Source organism: Sturnus vulgaris, chromosome 4 (assembly GCF_052056855.1).
Source record: "Sturnus vulgaris isolate bStuVul1 chromosome 4, bStuVul1.hap1, whole genome shotgun sequence".
NCBI classification, from domain to species: Eukaryota; Metazoa; Chordata; class Aves; order Passeriformes; family Sturnidae; genus Sturnus; species Sturnus vulgaris.
The window spans coordinates 23071854-23094638 of NC_142246.1; the positions used below are offsets into that span (position 1 = coordinate 23071854).

The 22785-nt window shown below is 38.2% G+C and overlaps 1 protein-coding gene across 11 annotated transcripts in view; it reads right to left on the reverse strand.

Annotated features, from left to right (window-relative positions):
- APBB2 (amyloid beta precursor protein binding family B member 2) overlaps positions 1-22785 on the reverse strand; it is a 167105-nt gene that overhangs the window by 56935 nt on the left and 87385 nt on the right. For 5 of the 11 annotated variants that reach the window (XM_088163298.1, XM_088163300.1, XM_088163297.1 and 2 more), the window contains 4 exons: positions 8316-8524; positions 3320-3382; positions 2787-2872; positions 2615-2675 (listed from right to left, as the gene is read on the reverse strand). In XM_088163298.1, the coding sequence (XP_088019424.1) occupies positions 2615-2675; positions 2787-2872; positions 3320-3382; positions 8316-8524 (419 nt within the window). The remainder of the gene's footprint in view (positions 1-2614; positions 2676-2786; positions 2873-3319; positions 3383-8315; positions 8525-22785) is intronic. The other 6 variants (XM_014871065.2, XM_088163301.1, XM_088163305.1 and 3 more) reach the window with 3 other exon arrangements.

The following is a 22785-nucleotide window of genomic DNA, read 5'->3' on the forward strand; positions in this document are numbered from 1 at the left end:
CAAAACTCATTTCTAGTTGTGCATGTTTCACATACAGAATTAGGATCCTCATCAAGCACAATGAGCCATCTCTTCAAGAAATTTCTACCAAAATAAATTACTGAAGCTAGATGTAATAATTCTCCTCTTTCCACTTCTCCTTGATGACATTCTGCAGACAACCTGACCCAGACGCCAGGGATATGAAACTATGAACTGCATCTTAAGCACACAATACATAGAGAAACGTTTGCTTTTTACTGGCAATTATGAATGCTTAAATGTGTTGCTGCACAAGTCACTTTTCTTACAACAATTACATGAATTATATGACATGCTTTTCCCAAAACAGACATTTTTGCAGTGCTTCAATCTTTGCAGAAGCTGACACTCCGAGGGAAGACAACTACTAAAGCTTTCCACAAGGTGGCACGGTTCCCTTTGCTGAAATACGGCATTAAACGTGCCATAGAGACGCTGTTTTTTTCTACGAATGTACTGGCCAATGTCATGATTAGGTTTAAATAGGTTTAAGATCTCTAACAAACCTCTAACAAAGTTAATTTTAACAAATTCTTCCAATATATAGTTTAATGAGTTAAAAAAAAACACCTTTCTTCTCTTATGATGAAATGAAGAAATTTATCTGTCCTTGTTGCCACACAAAAAAAAGCTTCAATCAAAGATACTTAAGGCACATAATATGGCAGGGGAGAGCCTAAAAGGCTAAAAATATCTAATTTTTCCAAGTCATCAGTTTCAAATCCTATCAGATTTCTTTCAGGCTCTCACTACTTGGGGTAAAATGGACCAGCAAGGAATCCACCGACCCCATCTCCTTCCCATTCATGCAAGAAATAAAGATCTCAGAGCATTTTCCACAGTTGAAGATTTCCATGCTGTTTCTGGACCACTTCCAGAAGTGGATCACTTGCCATTCCTGTAACATATGGCCATACTTGCCCTGTCCTTGGGGCAGAGGCAGATGCACTGAATAGCTCTGCCCTCAGCCTCTCCTGCTGCAAACCAATGTCAGCACTGCTGGGGTTCACCTGCAGGACCACACAGTATCTGCTGTGGTCACTGCTGCCCCTGCACAGCACCTGTATTGGACACAAATCAGGTAAAGTGCTTTCACTCAAGTGATTTTTAAAAAGGCAAGAACATATCTAGTTTCACCTCTAATTCTCGTCTTGCTCCTCTCAATCACTTCTGTGAATGTTTCAGTGCTCACTTTTGATTACCCATATAAGCATTATTGGCATAGTTTGCCTGAACTGGAAAAACAAAACCAGCTGTGACAGACAAAAGAGGTCAAGCTTTTGGCACTGTCCCATTTCACAGACACCAGATAAATACCTGATCCATAAATACTGGAGTTTAAACAGTGAGTAAGAGAGAGAAGGGAGATGATGACACAAGTTATTTCTCTATAAAACTACTGCCATGGTTCTCCATGCAGGAATGGCTCAAAAAATATGCAGTGCAAATCACCTGGTAAAGTCATAGACATATCAAAATACTGCCTTCCTTTAAAGCCTTCCATACTGTAAGGCTCATCATGAAAGGAACAACTCTATCATTCCAGGACTGGAACCTAATGCTCCTCACTCCTTCAACTCCATTTACTGTGCTCAGAATTTAGTGCTTGTCATTGTAATGAGCACAGCTGAAACTCTTGCTTTTAAACTACTAGCGGGCCAAGAAAAGTACAACTGTTTACATCTGAATTAAATATCACAAGCCAAATAATCAAGATGACAAAGAAAATTAAGTCCTCTGATCAGTCTGTTTTCTCAAAGTATATCATTAATGCTATTAAAATTATCAATTCTGTTACATACATATTTGCTCCTGCAAATAAGTAGCTTCAGATCCTGCCAGTTGCTGCAGCTGTATGGCACAGCCAAAATACTTATTTAAATTACTTGGATTTTCAATTATAGGCATTCATATACACCCTTAATAATCGATGCAAGCAAAAGGCAAAACTATCAACAAGACAAATCTGGGGATAAATATACAAGCATACAAAACTTTCTGCTGTTTCTTTCTCCTCAAAACCCTTAGATTACAACAGTAAAAGCTTTGATTTAATTATGGTGCTTCGTCATATAATGGTCTATTTTTTCTCTGTGAACTGCATTCTTTCTTCCAAAAAGTGAAGTTTCTTGTTCTAAAAGGTAACTTCCTTTTTAGTAGCTGTAAGTTCAAGCAGACACATAAAAAAGGAAAAGTACTTCAAAAAGGGACAAACTTGAAAATAAAGAGCAAATTCTGTCACTGAATGCCCCTGGAAGCTATCCAGAGATAATAAAAAGCAGAGCCCTCTCTCACACAGACAGTTGTTCAAGAGGACAGTTATTACAGTTGGACAGTAGAATCTTGAGCTCTAAAATCCAATTTCCTGGCTTATGTGATTTTAAAATGAGTCACACTTTCCTGACCCAACTGAATGAAGCTTTAGATCTGTAAATTCCTTTGATGGAATTAGTCTTGCATGGTCAATACACATTGTGCCAAGAGGAGGGGTACACCTAATTTCAAAACTTAGGAGACATTCTGCACCTTGCAAGTTTATCCTTACAACTGCTAAATTGTTAATTGTTATACCACTGTAAATCTTCATACAGACCTTGGCTTCTGGATCACTGTTGATGCTACAAGAATCATCATCATCAGACTGTGGACCATTTCTGTGACATACAAGAGACACAAAACAAAATCAGTCTTAAAACCATATGAAAATTACAGCAAAACACAAATCAGAGTTGGTCATTTCACTGAGACTTCTGAAGTCATTGTACCTGAGCTTCAAAGAGGCATAGCGTAACGTTGCTCCTTCAAACTCTTTCAGACTTGGGTCTGGGTTCACAGTGGCTGCATGCAGGTCCTAGAGATAGAGGCAGTGCTATTAGTATAGTTTTAATACTATTATAATGGTATTAAGTACACCATTATGTTATTTCTTATCTCAAAGGGAAATTAAATCCTCCCTGCAAAGAAGCGATAGTATTTCTGGCTGAAGTTGAAAAGAGGCATGCATATATATTATATAAATATATATATATATTTCTCAAGCTGCATTTCATTCAGTGCAGGCATCTTATTTGTTACATCATGGCAGTTGCCCTGCTAGTTTAGATTGAATCCATTCCAAGTGGAAAGATCAGAAAAGGCAGCATGTTTGTGAGCTAGGCATCCCTAGCAGTACCCCCATTCATTTTGGCCTAGGTTATGAATGACATTCATGGAAAAATAAAAGGGGAAAACAGCCACTGCCATGCAAAAAACAAGGGTAATAGTAGTAAAGGTTCTAAAATCTGACAATAATACTTGCCTTCCAAATGTCACTATTAATCTTTCCCCCATTCAGTACAGCAAAATCACTCCATGGCTGTTTCTAGACACATAATTATTCACACAGGAAGAAGCACATTGATAAAAAAAAAAAAAAAGAAAAAGAAAAAAGAAAAAAAAACACAAGACACTGTTGTTAGCATTGATATTTACAGGATGGGTTAGGGAACAGATCACCTCAAACTTCAACTACTTACTCCACTATACCATGGCATTTGGAGGAAAGGGGAGAGAAGACATGCCTCTAACAGTTACTTACCAAAACAAATGATTGAAACAAGGAAAGTTAATATAAATTAGGAACAGACAATGAAATTACTCTTTAACTATGATCTTGAAAGCAAGCAAAATGAATCTGAATATGAATGTTGGCCACAGCTGCTACAGCCTTTGATAACAGCAGTTAAGGGGAAACATTAGGATTTCCATTTGATTGGCACTTTCGTTAAAAGACACTAACAGTACTGGAACTAGAAATACTGAAACACAAAAAAATATATACAAGGGTAAGATATATACAAGCTAAAAATCAAATATTTCTAGAGAAAGCATAAGAAAAGGGCAAGGAAGGGAATGAGGATTAGTAAAGAGTGCGGAGATTTCATGCTGAAAAAGTTGCTTTGAAAAGTCTAGCAGCCCCAAATGAAACAAAGCACCCACCCTCTCATTTTCCACTCAAGTTTCTCAAAAGGTGTTCAGTGGTACAACCAACCAAGTAGCAGTGTGTTTACCACTAAGCAACCTGAGGTTCAGGCTTTCTGTAAAGCTTGAGAGGAACAGCTGATGATGTAGTGCCTCTCTCCTCTGTCTCACCAGAATTCCCACAGTCCTCAATAAAAGCCAGTAGATTTGACTGTTGGAAGACCCAGAGCCACCTCTTTATAGCTTCACCAAATCAAGAAATCCTGAAATTAGTTCTCCTTTTAAGATAAGCTCTGCTGGGCTGTCCAGCTCAGCCCCAAGGTGAAATGGTACCCACTAATACGGCCCAATGCATTAATCTGCAGGGTGGACTTCTCACCCTGGAAGCATTCTCAGTAAATCCCCACAGGAGGAATTATTTTGTGAGAAACAGCTCCCAGGAATAACCCTCTTCTATTGTGCCTTTGAAGTAACTGAGTTGTTACCTTTTCCTCCCAAGCCCCTTCTCTTTAATTATTAGCTGCTAGTGCTTATGTTACCTACAGAAGAGCTTCTAGAGGTGTTCAAGACCTGGGATGAGTTAGGCTGCAAGAAGACACAACTACCATCACCAAATACTGCTATGATCTCAAAGAAGCTCTTACTGAAACTTAAACACTACAGACTTTTCTCTGCAGGAAATGGGAAAGAGGCAGCAAAATTTCTAAAATTTGGAAGGGAATGTTACAAAAGACAAGGATTCCAAAAGGAAGTAATTTGACAACACACAAGAGAAAAGAGGGATCTAAACCAGTCAAATTTCAAGAGCTGTGCAAAACCAAAATACATTTGCATGCTTTTGGAGGGGAGGAAGGGAAGGAACGTTACAGGTTATTCATATTTAGCATTTGTTAGCATTTTTGTTAAATCAGTAAGATTTTTGCAAAATGCTTAACTCATAATTGCTTTGGAATGAAATTTACCAATTATCTTGTGAAAAATTGCCTTGCACTTTGTGTAAAAGTAAGACATTTTCACATTATTTTCCTTTTTAACACATTTGCCAATCCTATGCATGACAGCATCATTTCTCCCTACCCTTTTTTTTTGATTCTCTGTTTTTCTTTATGCCAAATAGCCAAAGTAAGCTACAACATAAAAATGGCTGATCTGTTCTTTGTTAACTGCCCTCAGCTGTGAGCCACATTCTACCAAATGAAGCAAAGCTTCTGTATATTATATTATTTAAGAGACAGGAACACAATAAAAATAAAATGAAGGGGGGGAAAAAAAAGGAGGAAACAAGACAAAGGGTAAAAAGGTGTTACTCGGAGAGGGGGGAGGAGTAGTGTTTCTAAATATTTGTTTGACAAATTCATAACCTGAATGAGCCCAAATAAACTCATTTCAAGACTGGCACATGATGTTTTACAGACAAATGTGACTTAGATAAAGTATTTTTATGGACTCACGGAAGCCAATTGGCTCAGATATGAAATGCTACCCATGCCAGTCCTCAATCCTAGATTATACTCTTTCATCTGCCTAAAACCTATATATCCCCCAACCCTTTCAGAATGAAGCAATACAAGTCCAGAGTGGGGGAATGAGCTAAATGAACCCTCTCAAAATACATTCTCTTGAAGCACAGGCTTCCAGCAGCAATGAGGGAGCCAGCACATGGGTCATACATGGGTCTAGCTTGGAGGTGGAAGCTCTCCACCCCAAGTGATGCTGCCAGTGGTAGTGCTGGGATTAAGGCATTTGGGAGCCCCTAGTCTAGACTGAATTCCCAATCTTCTGTGAAGTGTCAGATAGACTTTATCACAGACACTTGTACTACTCTTTCCCAGGGAGGGAAAGGAGGAGCACTTGGGTATGCAGCAGTGCAGTGAACAGGAATTTAAACAAATATTGCTTGGAGATGATACAGTGCTGGCATGTACCAACTGCAGAGAGACTAAAACCCAAAAATTCATGATAGCTGACGTTGTCAAATTATTTCATTACCCCTATCTCTTAAACACACACTATGACTTATTTCTTTCTTACTGCTCTGCACTGGGGTTCTGCTCAGAATCAGCTGAATCACAAAGGATTCATCCTCTACTTCCTTTTAGTACGCTTGGCACTTGTGGTTTCAAGAAACACAAGACTTTTTCTAACAGTTCTCACTATTAACTTCAGCTATGCCTGGAGCCTCTGTAGCTGTTTCAGTATTTGGAAGTGGGCCAAATCCTGAGCCGAATTCATGCTCTTGTTTTGAACTCCAGCACTGGAAGTCTGCTGGTACTGTATTGGAACAATCTTAATGACCACTGAGTCAAAAAGCCAGTACTGCTTCAATAATGCTGAGATGCTTATCAATGAATGCAGAAACCAACAAAAAGCAAACGCTTTTGCCTATATCTACAATTAAAATAACTAAACAACAATAAAATAACAATTTAACAATTAAATAACATGATATCATGCTAATATGAATTTTGGGGATATGCTTATTTTTTGTGTCACCTTTTACAGCATAGTATATGATCTTGGTGCTGCCATAGAACTGTCTATGCATAAATCTTTGCTGGAACAAATTCCTTGCTGAATTAGAACTGCCATATCAAAACTGAGGAGAGCCTACTATGTACTCACATATGCTTATGTCTCACTTAATACATCTTTACTGTATTAAAATCTATGTTATTATAATTCACACATTTTGTACTCTCGTAATGCTGCTGAGAATTAATGATTATTATTCATAATCACAAACTGTATTTCATTTAAAGCAAATAGAATCGTGAAAGGTTGAAAATACATGCAATACATTACCAGCAGGTCTGAAATTTTAATTGTAACAGAAATAGAAAACTATTTCAAATGAAAATATGCCATTTTTCCTCTGCAGTTTACCAACCATACTGATTTCTGCGTTTTTGTGAAAACCATCTATAATTTACTAATTAAGGTCCCATTCTCTACATTCTAGAGTACAAAAAATAATAATGGTAAAGTTATATCCTTCACATGTGCATTACAGGAATTTATACTAGGAGTTTGTGCAGCACTTTACATTCAGCATTTCTGAATTTTTTCTTGTTTTCGACCAGAATGGTAACAGTTACAGCTTTTTCTCCATGAATCCTCTCAGAAATTATTTCCAACATGCCTGGTATGAGAGCTCGACTGATGTAAACTATAACTGAAATGTTGTGGTCAAATTTGCAGATCTTATGAGTCGCATTTATGAACATGTGGGAACAACCTTTCTAAAATAACGATCAAGATTGTACATATTTAAGCCTACACAGGATAAAAGTTTCAGGGTCAAGATGCTAATAAATACTTGAATGTCCTTAACTCCTCTTAACTTTCATGTAAGTTAGTTTGGTCCATATAAGAACAAAGGCAAGAAGAGAAAAAATGTTCTCTCTACATGAACTAAAAACCAAAGAACAAAACTCCTAGGGATTGCCTGATCCAAAACTCAGAGACAGTACAAAGACTTCTCTTGACAGAGCTGTGGACATTTTTCTGAAAACTCAGTATAAAAATAATTTAAAGCCAGCCTTATTTTATGTTAATTTATATTTAATTCCATAGAAGTCCTCCCAGCATACTAAAAGAAAGTGATTGTATTTTTTGCATATTTTCTTTATGAGAATTGATTTTATTTTTCTACATACATGACACAAAACAAACTCTTGGATTGTGGCTGAAAGCATTATTTTAAAAAGGCTGTACCACATACTGCTATTTCAGAACATGTGGAGGACAAAGTGTATCTCTTTCTGTTTCTAGTTAAAGCCTGACTGCAGCACTGATAGATGTTTGGTACTGGCAGGATGTACAGACACTTACACTTGAGAACACTACATGTTTATTCAACAGAAACTACCCTGTAAAGGAACAAGTGTCTCAAATGAAGGCTCATATGTCTTTTGTGAGACTCCTACCAAATGACCCAAAAAGAAGGTGCAAACATAGAATCCAGCCAAAAGTCTTCTATCATGTGCAAAAACTGTATGTATCCTGTACCCATATAATGGAGCAAGGCTTCAGCCTATGCTACAGAACTGCCAAAGTTTCACACTCATCAGGCACTGCCTGTCTAATTTATCAGACATCTGATTTCATCCTACACATCCAAAGTTTAGGGTGTTTCATCAGGCACCACCATTATAAAATGAACATTTATTATATCCATTATAAATTGAACATGATACTTACAAGGTATTATCAATAAGTAGCTACACTTCAGGACATTATCAGGTCAGTTTAGCTAACAGATACACCTGCAAGTTCAAAAAGTTATTTCAATTTTCCTTACAGTATGCAGCCCACAAGAAGACACAGCAGGTTACCTCAGTTTCTGGAGTAGGAGATGGAGTGATAGAACCAAGTGATCCTTTTCGTGAGCCCTGGAGATCTGTTGGGATGGACACAGGACGCTGCCACTGAGTTGTTCCTGTTGGTATGTGCCAGTAGTAGATCCCAGCAATGTCATTTATTTTTTTCCAACCAGGTGGTAAGTCTGGGTCCGTCTGAAATGAATGATCACTCCATATATCTGCTGAGAACAGGGAAAAAAAAGAAATCACACAAAGACACAAACAGCTCTTCCAGGGCTCTGCACACCTGGTATTGCTGTTTTACAGTTCCTGTGCAAATGAACACCAGAAAAACATATCAAATTATTGAGGGTCGATGTAACATGATAGATAAATAATCTCTTGGTATACTCCTTAATCCCTTTTTGGAATTAAAAGGTCCTTGTTAATCTATCCTTCAAGCTTTCTACTAGGCATTTTATTACGGTGCTTTTTTTCTGAGTCTCTCTCATTTCTGCCACCCAAATTTATGCATATACACACAGGCATGCAAATGTCATGATAACTTGAAATAACTCTTGCACTCCAAGGTACAAATTAGACTATTTCTTCCCCATAGCCACTTAAAAATTCTTAAATTACTGATTTACCACTTAAGTACTAATCTAAGCAAGTTCTGCACAAGAAATGCTAGATGAGATCATTACACTCAAATTTTGTAAAAAGCCTCACCTGCAGCCCAAATTTGAAATCAGAAATATTACCATAATCAGTTCCAGAAGTTCACAAGTATTCTAACATTTGCTTTGAAATGTTGTGGCCTATGGCATTCAAATACGTAGTTCCTGACTCCAAGGTCTTACATGTTTTAAAGCCTACTCATCTTTAACTTTGCCCACTTTTGTTTTCCAGCTGAATAAATCAACTGAACTCTTCTCAACCACGTTAAAGGCAAATAAAGGCAAAACACTTTCTACAGTTTGGGCCACATTGTGCAAGAGGTAATGTTACCAAATATCTAAACATCACAATGAAGTAAGTGTGCAACATCTGCAAGTCCAATTTAAATTTAAAGTTTAGGCACAGCTTCTGTCCTTGCTATTTATACATATGGATGTATACACAGCTACTCAAACATACAGTCAGCAAAGTGCTAAGCTATGGTTACATTAAACTAATTTCAAACTAATCAACCAAAGATGCAGAGGAACCAACAAACTGTTGTATGTTGTTTATTGTTGCAATGATGTTCAGTACCAAAAAGATCTAAACAGGAATTACTTTGAAGTAAAAGCAGACAAAACTCACAGCAGAAATAAAATTTTTAATCCAGAGACTTAAAACAAAGAATATTTCTGCAACAATTAGTTATAGAGAAGAAATTATCTCGTATGTGAACAAAGAGTTGGAAGGAAATAATGTAAAATATCTGGGATAAGTAAATATCACCCAGCTGAGTAATACTAATTTATTTTGAAAGTTTATCCATTAGCAAAAATAAAGACACCAAAATATATTTTCATATGCTGAGAAATAAAGCAGGAATTAGATTAATTTTCACTTAGCATAGCTCAGGACTTTCAAAGAGCAGCATTTCCCACACCAAATGACTGATTTATGTGACTATGTCAGTGTGCAGGTGCTCCTCACAGGGACTGGCCCCAGACCATCTGATAAACATGGCTGAACAAGACAGCACCACAGGGCAGGTGTTCATCCTGAAACACCAAACCTCGCTGTGGTTTCCTACCAGCATGAACTGGAAAGTCTCCATAGTGCACTGAGTGTTCAAACAGATGAAAGCACTCAGTGTGCAAGTCAAAGGTAATGTGGCATCACAAGAGATACCAGCACAAGAGAGACAACAAAATAAGCATCAACACACAAAATCTAACAAGACAGATGAATGCTTGAGGCATCAGGGACATACTACAGGATATCAGGACATCAGTGGCTTTACTCTGCTTGAATGTGGAATTACAGGTAGTAAAATAATGACCCCATTCAATGGTATGACATTTCAAAACATGTAATTTTTGTTGCACAGCAGCTAGGTGTTACCTCCACTTCCAAGAGAACTTGGTGGTGATGACAAGCAAGGTGTGGGGACAGAGAGTTGGTGCCTCTCAGCTTAGGTCCTTGTGCATGAGGGAACCTGGTTTACTGGAGGCCAAGCAAACTTCCTTCCTGAAGAAAATACTCTTAAGTAAGGCAACATGTCTAACACAATAGATTCTGTATTGAACTTGGAGTCGGACTTGGAACAACAGGCCTGCATTTTGCACATGCATCTCTTCTTCAGGTGCAAAGAAATCCCACCAATCAGCATGGCTAGGGCACTAATTTATGGACAAAAAGAGTACTCTTGAGTAAGAGGAAATGCAGCTCCAAAGGGCTTGAGTTTGGCAGCGTACATGACTTCAAAACAGAGACTGTAAAAATGCTGTACAGTTATCAGAGTGCTGGAAGTTCTGTTCCAGGGAGGTGCAGTACAGTAATAGCTCCTATGCCACATGACAATTTTAACTGTTATTTCACAAGCTAAAATCACATTTTTTTTTAAATTTGCTACCTAGAAGCAAGGTAGAGTCATACTAAGACAGAAAATATATTCAGGGAAATCTGAGAGGTATCATTTCATCATTCAAAGGACACATGCTTTGCTTTTCCAGGGATTCATTTTAACAGAGGGATCTCATTTTGCCTCCTTGGAAGCAGTAGCAGCAGATGTGAGTGCACAGCCTCTGGCTAATGTAAATACAGCTCTGCTGGAGTTAGTGGAAGCACTAGACTTCAGTCAGTCTTTCTACCTTAAAGAGGGCTTATTTCACTATGTGGGAGAGGAATGCCCAAGTGAGATTGCATGTCTGCAAGGCTCAAGAATACTTGCAAACACTTGATCTACACTATCTAAATAGGTTAAGTAATAAAATACCTATACTGTACAGAGAAAAAGATATCTCTTTTTTGTTTTGTACTTCTAGCATAGTTATCTCTATTCTTATGATTGTTTTGTAACATTTTTTCTTCTGTTAAGATCCTCTGAAGAAAAGCGACACCATCCCAACACCAGATTTGATCCCAACTGTGATTGCCTACCTCTGTCTCAAATGTATACTTCCACAGTAAAAAAAAAATTAACTGAAAAGCAGTGTTCATTGTCCAGGCTGGAAGCGTGATTGTACTAACAGGAACACTTTCAGTGTTCTCCAAATGCAAAAAAAAAAAAAATCTGGCCAATAATAAATCTGTAAAGTAACTTCTGAATCTCTAGCCCTCCCATTGCTCACATTCCAGCAGTGGATGCATAATAAAAATGAAGAATTCAAACTGAAAAGCACCTTGTCTGCCATAAGAGATCTGCATCAAAGCTTCCCATGTCAATAATTGCAGAGAATGGGACAGCAACAGTATCCTACATGCTGTCCTAGTGTTTGGGCACCAATGGGAAATCACTAACTTCATATCTGAGGTCTATCTTCATTGCTAGGTTGAAGCATAATGAAGAGCTGTGCACCATATCACATGTATTTTATAGATGCTATTCCTCTGGGCAACCAAGGGGAAGCACAAAAAGGAACTGGGAAGACAGGTGGATAAAAAGGTTTTAATAAAAGGAAACGGGTGGGGGGAAATATTGTTTTCTTTTCTGAAACTCCAAAGTCTTGAAATGAAAATGTTTTACTTCTGTCTTCTGCATCTAAATAAAAGCAAAATTAAAGGAAAAGAAGGCCACAGAAACTTAGCCTTTTTGAAGATAAGCCAATGACTTCAGCGGAGCCAGGATTTCATCCTAAGGGAAGCATATTCCCCCCACCCTGTATGCACACTGAAGATCAAGTCAGGCACTGAAGGGAGAGGAAGACTTTATATTAACAACTGAGGACAAGCGAAATTCAGGGAGCACCCTCCATTCAACAGCAGAATGGAAACAACACAGGTCATGTATGCTTTTATCCCATCTATTTCCTGCAGTGGGCTCAATGTGCAAGTTTGGTTTTAACGAAAAGAAGTCTCCAAAGATAACTTCTCACTTTTTATGCACTGCAGCAAAATCAACAGCTTCACCTACTCGCATGATTCATCCCAATGATGGCCAGCAGGCAGCCTCGCCTAAGCATCACTGCAAAAAACACGGCTGCTACCTCAGAAACAAATGCAGCAAAAATACAGGTCAACAGATCAAATAATCATAAATCAGACACGTTTGTCTAATTTGGGGAATGCTACTCAACGAGGAGTGATAACCAGCCAGAAGCTGGTCATTTGTCACCATCTTTGCTCACAGCATGTATCTGGTTGTCATGACAACCCTGTCATCCTCCTTGCCGAATTGCTGAACCAGCCACCAGTCACATACACTTGGGGAGAGGAAGATTCTCTAACACTTTCTAGGAAAACATGCTGAAACGTGGGATTTACAGGCATACATGTAACCAAACTCTATCTGTGCCAAAATGATTTGCTGTTTTGATCAACTGTAAAATCAGCCATAATCAGAAAAGACTGACTGTAAAAATCCTAAGGAAGTTTGGGATGAATCGCCTGTATTATTTTTCTTTTTCATGAGATGCGATCAGGCTGTATAAATAAGTTACTACAAGCATAAGAAGCATTCAAGCAGAGTTGACTAATCTAAAGGAAAGGAGAGGAAAACAGATTTGTCAACATTCAGGAAAAAAATCCAAAACTCACAACTAAACCCATTTTTTCTTGCTATCTTGTCTTATTTTCCATTTCAAGGACCAAAGCTCAAGCTGCTGATACAATAACCACAGTACTAGTACTATTACCAAAGAAAACAAGGGCAAGTCACTTCAGGAGAGGGGCTCTGAAGAACTGTTGACAGCCATGGATGAGGGCAATGGAGGATACTAGCTGTCCTGCTTAAATAGGAGAATTTTTGGGCTCTCCACATTGTCTGCTCAGGGGCAATACAGTCTGAGGTGTAGAGGTGAAGCTGTGAGAAGCCAGCACCACAGCTTGCATTTGCAGCAGTTGATATGAACAGCAGCAGCAGTAGGAAAAAGTACTGTAGTAAGAATGTAAGGAAAGGTCTGTATGTTCCTTCCTGGAAAATGGGCAAAAAATAGGTTAACACAAGAGGACTAGCCTGTTCACCAACCCCACAAAACAAGCAGAGTCTGGAAAAGTAAGGAAGGAAGACTTGGAGGTGACCTGAATTGTTGTCTCAAGGGAGCTGCTGTGGCAACAGATGGACCAGGAAGAAGCTAGCCTCTCTCCCATCTGGAGGAGGGTGGCTGTTGAGTCAGGTGAAGCAGTGGTGACAACATGAAATTATAGATATGTAGGAAAGATCATGTCAGCTTGAGCAAAAGCTGATGAATTGCACCCTGGAAAGTGCAGTAGTGGAGACACATCCTAAGGCTCTTCCACAGACTTTACTGTGTGACAAGATATCAATCTCTTCATTAGGGTGCTGATGGACATTAGGAGAGCTAGGCAACTAAGATCACCTACAGGGTCTGGTTGGAATTGGTCTAATCTTTTTTCTTAGCAGCTTGTAGGGTACTGCACATTACATTTGTAACCAAAACAAGTGCTGGAAACACACCAGTGGTTTAGCTATTGCTGAGCAGTGCTTGCATAGGCCCGAGATTTTCTCTGTTTTCAGCCTCGAGCAGACAGGCTAGGCATTGGCCTGCCAGTGCTAGTGTTTGCATCACTTTTTATATATGATTATTTCTTTCTTCACTTACTAAGCTTTCTTTATCGTGAGTCATTACTTCTTCTCACTTTCGCTCTTCCAGTTCTATTCCCCATCTCACTGGTGAGAGAAAACAAGCCACCAAAGAATTCAAAGCATACTGGCCAACCTAAGATGCAGGAAAAAATAAGCAGGTACCATCTGGGGTGGAATGAAAAAGAGTTCCAAACAAGTGAGGGCAGCATATAAATGAATGCCCTTTCCACCAACTTGGTGCTTAAATGAGATAGTATCTGAACAAAGTGCACCAATATTTTAGAAGATTTCTACCATCTAACTTTCAAAGCAGACAGAATAATTTGCTATTGTTCTAGCAAGTGATCTACTGCTTATAAATACATTTTGCATATCACAGTATTACAGAATGGTTTGGGTTGGAAGAGACTTCCCCCTCCTAAAGCAGGTACACCTAGAGCAGGTCACACAGTATTGCATCCAGGTGGTTTAGAATATCTCCAGAGAAGCAGACTCCACAACCTCTCTGAGCAGCCTGTTCCAGTGCTCTCCCCTTCACAGTAAAGAATACAATCGGTGTGACTGAGTTTCTAGCTTATTTGAAATGCTAATTCTCTATTCTTTCCACTAGATGGCAAAAGCTTTTACTTAGAATAGTCCAAAACACAGCAGACTGTGTGCCTCTAAATTGTCTAAATCCACTGTGATCATGCATTGTGTGATTCTGACCCAAAGGACTCCTCAGCTCAAAGAAATCTGAGCAGCAAATAGCTCATCAAGAGCTATTCAAGAGTATTTTCATTATCATCATTAGCAAATTACTAAAAATGGTATTGCCAGTTAGCTTTCAGGGCTAAACCAGTCCAGCAGCAAGCTGCATCTGCTTTTCTCATTTTTTAAAAAATTTCTTCTTCCCATGCCTTTCCCCAAAGAGAGCAGAACTGCAGCATATGATCTCATGTTCTGGGTTCATAACATATTTAACTACTTTGTTTTAGAAGCAGGGTTTTGTTTGGTCTAAGGAGGAAGAATTAAATGACCACCCCACCCAAGGGACTGCTAGGCTCGCAGAGCAAAGCCTGTGCCCACACTGTCACCCTGGCAGGCACACTGCACAGCACACCAAGGGAAAGCAATGTGCATATGCACGGAGTCCAGCCTTCCTTCCCTTCACAAAATTTATCTGTCACAACAACAGCAGCCAAGCATTTGGTAGAAAAACCAGGAAAATCACTTTGGTAGCAGCTCTGGATTTATATATTTTTCTCTTACAGAGTCTGATTCTCCTGTCTCCTGAAAGCGAATTGGTATGCTAGTGTCAAACCACCCAGAGAAAAAAACATTAATTTTGGGCAATGTACAAATATAGTCAGGAATTTTTACACAAAACAGAAAGATTCAGTCTGTAATACTGACACAAAATATATTCAAGTTAAACACAGATGTCCTTCTGACTTCAAGACACAGGATGCCTGCAGAGCAGGAGGGGAGGGTGTGCCAATGCCTGGCATATGGCAGTAGGGTCACCTCAACAGCTTCAACTCTCTACAAAGCAACTCCTAAACCATAATGCTTTACTTACAACTAACACTTGTTTTGCAAGCTTCAAACAGAGTTCAGTATTTCCCAGCCTGTAACTCTCCATTCTACTGGGACTGGCTGTAGACACAGGTGGTTCCCATCTCCCTTACATTTTCTGTAAGTAGCTAGAGATTCTTACCTTGTTAAAAGTCGTGAAAGACAAAGGAACAGATGTTAATCCCTCCAATACACTTGCCATCAATCCCTGGTACTAAAGCATGGCGACAAGATTGGACTCCAGACTTCTAATCCCATTTGTTTGGACTGAGGAATAGCTTTCTATCCTATTTCTGTTGTATCCTCAATAGTTTAAATTGAGGATTGGTAATGTCAGCCTCTTTAATCTGAATGACATGAGTAGTAAGACAGCATATGGAAGAAAGAAGCTGACTAGCAAATACCATTTTTTTTCTCCATTTTAGAAAAGGAACTGCATAAAAATATTTGCATTAAAAGTCAGATACTGGGCAAGGGTAATTTCTTTCATCTAAAATATAATGAGGCCTACTGACTTCAGGAGTCAATGTAGAGAAAGGACTGCACTTCTCTGGAGAATATCCTGCATAGATATATTGATATACTCTGAAATTTTAGGGATGTGCTCATTAGTGGTTTTGTGCATATGACTGGCTAATTAAAAGCAAGTGAAGTTGCCCAATGGCACAGACATACAATTCAACTGGTGGCTTGACTAAATCTGCTTTTCTTTGACAGCTTCATTTAGAGCACTGTGCAAATACATAAAAAACCCTTTTTCTGAATTTAATGATTCAGTGAAAACAGAATATAAAACTGAATAACAATGGAGCTACTGTCTGAAATTAAATGTTTTACTTCACAAAAAAAAGCAACATTTGTGAGAGCAGTCATTTCCCCTGTTATATGCAAGCTCTGCTCATCCTTCAGGTCACACACTGCAGCAGAGGCTCTAAGATGCCATAAAATGACTGCTTCATCTTCACACCAACCTTGTGAGGCAGAAGAGTACAAGCCCTGTTTTAAACAAAGTCAGGGAGGTGGAGGAGGAGAGGTCTGAGATGCACTAAATAACTCTCCTGGAGTCATGCCCAGACTCCAGGTCTGTGCAGGCTCCCTGCACCCAAGCACCAGACACACACACACAGTGCACAGAGATCAGCTACTGTGCTCCAGTGTGTCTACACATCACAATCCCCTTCCATCCTTCAGTATGGACTGCTCTTTCTAATATGGCAAAGCTTAGTCAATTTAGTACTATCAGTAAAAGCCAGAATGTGACTTTTAACAATCTATATAATGGATTAGTTTGCACTTTAAAGCTGTAGTGAAATGTGCATTAGAGAGCAAACTGCAGGATCCTGTTTTTTTCCAACATAGAAGCCAAAGACCTAGTATTTCTCCATCTGCAAGTTAATTTCATGTTGCTAAAGTACTGAAGGGATGGGAGAATTTATTATGGTGAAAATCTACTTAGAGATGCATAAGCATGAAGTTGTGCACGAGCCTAGGAAGCAGCACATTAGCCCCATGGCCCATGGCCTGCCTGCAGGGAGAGACCCTTGGGCACCTCCAGCCCATGCTGAGGGCTTGTAAGATGGTAAGCTTCACCTCCCAGCCTTCAAACTCTGAGACTTACAAAAAAAAAAAAAAAAAAAAAAGTCAACAACCAAACAACTATAACCTTTTCAAAAGTAATTTTGCTTCAGTTGAACGAAATCTTTTCCTGCACAATGCATAGAGCCATACATGAAGTGCAATGTACAGCATCTGCAACAGGCAGGCTTTATCTGACAGCAGATGGAAGCTCCAGAGGAGCTGGCTTTGCTTCACCCACCCTGGGAGAGGGAAGCATGCTGACAGCACACAGGGGTCTCTTAACCCTGCAGTTTATTCAAGTATTTCACATCACTACATTGGTATATCAATGTTCTACTAAATCTTTAGTCATACTGTCCAAATACCTTCTGGTATTAAGTAATCTCAAAGATGTTAGTCATCTTTGAAAGCACCCATCTAGCATTAGAAATAGTAGTATTTTTAATTCTCATAGCTACCTCGTGGCACTCCTGCACTAAAATTCTGTATTTTCCACAGAGTGGATTCATATATGCAATTGAAGCTAGACTTAAAAATCCGCATTTAAGGAGATACAAATGGTATCTCTGATATAAGCACTAGCAAGAATTAGAAGAAAAATTCAGAAAATATAATTGTGGCCTAGATCACACTAGGAAGCCTAAGTCAGCAAACAGTAGCCAGGAACAAACCCAATACACAACTAGAGTCCTATGCCAGATAGCATTGGAAAGAGAAAAATGAAGGGATTAATTTTAAAATTCCACAGAATCACAACACAATTTCACTTGCAATTAGTATCACCTTCGATTCAAAGCCCATTAGCAAAATGGATGCTTTGAAAATGAGGATAAACTTCCCTTAAAGATGCATATGCCCAGAGCACAATTTGAGAAATTTTCTTTATTGTGAACCCCGAGATAGAATACCCCTAAACACAAACACCTTCTTGGTAAGAATAAAAGTATGCCAAAGCACAGGAAAACAACAGACAAAATCTCCAGGGTATGATAAACCACACACCACTGAGCACTGTGGAAAAGACCTTCTGGTGTTAAGAAATCTGGAAGATGTTTTTTGTCACAACCAGTAAAACAAGAGATGCACAAGCATCCCCCAGCTGAAAACAGCAGCCAATCTTTGGTGGAAACTTTACAATTTGTGGGCATGCCAGAGGACTGCAGCTGGTCTGGGAAAGCTGGAAAACCAGTTGTAGCACAAGAAGAGCATCCTTTCTGGATTCCAATTCACCTTTGTTGCTGAGCAAAAACAAATGACTGCAGATAGATCCTACAGGATTAGGATACATACAGTTTCAAGAGCTGTTTTTCAATGCACAATCTTCGCCTTTCAGTTTTCTTGAACGGACAAAGATACCCATCTCCTCATTTTCATCAATTTCTTAGGAGCTCCTTTACTGTTACTCTTCTGCTACTTCAAATCCTCATATATAACAGCAGACAATTAATTACTATTTGCCACTCTGGAAGGATCAAGGTCACAAAGTTTTTTAAGGTAGCATTTTAGCACTCCCTGGCAGTTGAAAAAGTTACACTTCAGGAACCAAGATCAAGATAAATGTCTTTATGCCTACAATTTTAATGTAGGATTGAGCTATCACAGGACTAGTGCATGCACTTCACATGCCCTACTATAAAAATGGATGTAGCAGAATTAGAAAAGAGAGACAGATAAAAATCTCTCTACAGGAAGAGACATTGAGTAAAGTAGGGCTCTCCAGCTTGGAGTGTAAATGACAGGGAGGAGAGGAGGATGTCGGAGAAATATGTAAATTCATGAATGGTGGGAAGAAGGCAAGGATGGAAAGGAAATCATCATTCACTGTTATTTACTGCTTCCTAAAACAGAAAAGCAAGAGGCATCTAATGAAATTATTGGAGAGCAATTTTATAACAAAAGGAAATACTTTTTCATATAACACATAATTTGATTATGGGGCTCACAGTCACAGGATGTTGTGGATGCCAGAAATATAAATGAGAAAAAAAAATTAAACAAATTCATGTTAGAAAAGTCTATCAAGGGCAATTAAAGAAGATAACATGAATGACATACCAAGTCTCCACGTCCTAAAAGTATCAATTCCTGAAAGTGAAAAAGATATAATAGGGGGAGGACTGTTTTATACTAGCTCTGTTTTTGTTTTGAGTGAAGTCATAAGTTTCTGCCACTGACCCCTGTCAGAGAAGTGACCCATAAAGAAGCTATATAAGGCCATTTGGTTATGTACAGCACGGTGCTGTAACCACTGTAACTCTTGTAAAAGCTTTGTCTTCCATTTACTATATTGGTTTATATTGGAAATAATGGAACTAACAACGTTACTGACAGACTTCGATAGAAGTTACCACAGCTGTACCACAGTTACACTGGATCAGATTAAAAAGCCTCATCTGATGTGAGAACCTTCAAACCAATATATCCATGCTTTCTCTAAGGAATTTATATATAAATATACATATATATTCCAAGAAGGAAAATACAAAATGAATTTATTCTCATAAATACAAAGGTACATACTTTCTTACCCTGAAATAAAGAATAATCTCATATGACAATAGAAATGCAGGAGTTATGGGATTGAATATTATTATTGAATAATATTATATTGAATATTATTATCTTTTCACACTTGTCTCCTTCCAATTTATATTAACGTGTAGTAGTAAAAGGAAGATTTTACTACTTTTATGCCAAATTTTGCATCACTGTTTAACAAATATAAATTTATTTATAGATAAATAGAACAGTCTTAAATATCTGTATGAATAAGGAAAGGGGAACAGTTTAACTATTGAGGAACAGTTAACTAACAGCAGATCTGGCTGGTGATTAGTGCAGAGACAACTGCTGTGGAGAGGTAATTAGCACTGCTTACACACATGACAATTACTACAGTTCAACAAGCTCTTATGTCAGTGTCTACAGGCTCACTGTCCTAATATTATTTGCATTCCTGAAAATTTTAGAAGTAGAAAAGAGAGATGACAGCAATATACTGTAAGCAAGATGCTAGCCAGAAATTCAGTTTATACACTGATAACAAATTCTCAGTGAATCCTGCCACCTGAAAATAGAATTAGCCCTGATAAAACTGTGGCCAGGGAAACATAATCCTGACCTAGGATCTGTAAAACAATAATCCAAAAGTCAAAATAACCCGATTTGGTGGCCTTTACACTGACCCTTTTGCAGTAATGCTACCAGAAGGAGAAAACAGTTTTTCCTCTCTTTTAAACTTTGATCATCACCTTACCCCTCAGCAATCATAAAACCACATCCCACCAAAAGACCTTCAGCATTTGCCACATTAGGTAGTTGATTTGCTCCTTACTGCAGAATTCAAGTTGCAAGGTTGTTTCATTTCAAAAAGTTTACTTTTAAAACAAGAAATGAAATACTGGTCCTGTGAACTCAGACTTGTTTTCAGCACTTTTTACAGCAGTGTTCACGACTTTTGTGTCTCGTGATATGTGGAACTTTTTAACTCTGTAACTTCTGGAAACAATGGGAAAATTGCAGCTTGTCCACTTAAAAAAAACCCAAATCAACAAATATTCAAAAAACTTTTCCTTACAACCCACAGAATCTCCCACGTTTCCCTCTCAGAAAAAGATAAAATCTGAAAAAACAAAATTAAAATGAAAGTTTAACCCTAAAAAGATAAACAATGACCTGAAATATATCCTTGCTTTTGAATACACATTGTTTTTAAACTCCTATTTGGGGACAAGGTATATTGGTTCAAGAAGAATTTATGCATGTTTTCCTTTTGTTTTTAATTTGTTTATTGGCATATACTGAAGAACTTATTCATCTCCACTTTAGCCTTTATAAATGCGTATCTATAAATATTCCTGTGTAACAAAAATGAAGATATAAAATTAAATGTATTACTAATAAAGGAGCTACATGTGAAATCTCCTTCTCCTCCCTTCTACTGCCAGTGTGTGATCTGTCCATTTTCCCTGTCTGCAGATGGGATGGTTTGCAGAGGAAAATAAAAGAGGTCTACTATGCAAATACTAGATGTATTCCACCACCCACAATAACGTTTCTGTGGTACACTTGAATTCTTAAAATACAACCAATAATTACTATTACAGTATTTTTCAAGTGTGGTCTGCAGGGAGTGCAACTTCTAAATCAGTACATTTTGCCTGTGGTGTTTTTTTCACACTGTCTAACAGTTATTGCACTGATGTTACCAAAATTTGGAAGCAGTGAATCTCAAACATCGGCTGAACACAGAGATAACATCTCCACTTACTTCTGGCAGAGAAAATCCCTTCTGCATCATTCCTGGAAAACCAAAACTAAGTAGAGTCACTACTCAATTAGTTTCATTTTGGAACAGCTGAAGCTTGTCCCAGGTTAACAACAGTCTCCCTCAAGTCAGAGACACCTATCCACCAAAAAAAGTGATTTCCTCCAGGAAGTGTTGAATACACTGGGCCATGGCCCACTGTTTCCTGGACCAGCTTCTCAAAACTTAAAGTGAATGTGGACAGAAGCCACTGGGAGGAACAGAGAATGGGGAAACTTCCACTGTCACTCTATTCCTAAGGCAGCTTCTCTTAAGATACTGCATTTTCCCTGTGAAGTAATTATGGAAAATTTTAAATGTAGAAAATTTAGAAAATTGTAAGAAAATCTTAGGTAATAGGAGCTCTATATATTCAAAGTACAGAAATCTGGAGTATAGTTCTGAAAGAGAGAATTCACCTGTGACATGAAATCAAGAGAACTATATAAAACAAATCTTCTGTTAATGATCATACACTAATTTTGATGTTGCATAGAAGTCTTATTCCCTATATCTACCCTGAATACACATAGGCAATATAATTTTACAAAGCCTAACACACGGATTTTAGTGGGGGGGAAAAAAACCAAACCTGTAAGAAAAATGAAATAAACTTCCTCTTCCACACCAGTGGAAGTGAAATCCCTGTTGTTCTGACGTCATCTTCCTACTTTTCAGATATGTTTGTTTAAAAAAGCATTGGTTGTATTTCAGCACAATTAATCAGAGGAAATTAATGTAGCCAAGAGACTCCAAAGTTCCTTAGTTGATCTGCTGACAGCCTCCATGGGCAAAAAAGGGAGACGCATTATTTTGTTTTCGTTAAGCACAAAAGAAAAGGATATTTGAGTTTAACACCAAATGTTGTCTTGAAATGCTGCTACAGCTGAAGTGTGACAAACAATGTTAGCTTACCCACAAAAGAAAAAAGTGAACTAAATTTCAAATAATTTTACAAAAGCCAAGCCAAATTGTTTCTTATATTGGTTTGTTTCTGTAAGGAACAAATACAGTTGCACTATTTAATTACATTTCCCCTGTAATGAAGAAAAAAAGTTGTGTAAAGGTTTTGTGTGAGTCAGCTTTCCAATAAGACATTCTTTTTCTACCTCAACAAATTGATTTATTTAGAGCTGACAAGATGGACAAAACAAAATATCCAAGATATTAGTCAACATTCTTTGACAACTCCCCATTCAATACTGGCTATAGACTGCCTCATTTTTCTGACCTCCAAGACCACACTCATTATTGCAAAAGTTCCTTTCCCTTGAACTTTAGGGAATGACTAGGGGTACCACTATTGCACTGTTTAGAAATATTTTTTTCTTCCCTTTGACTACAAGAAAAATACAGGA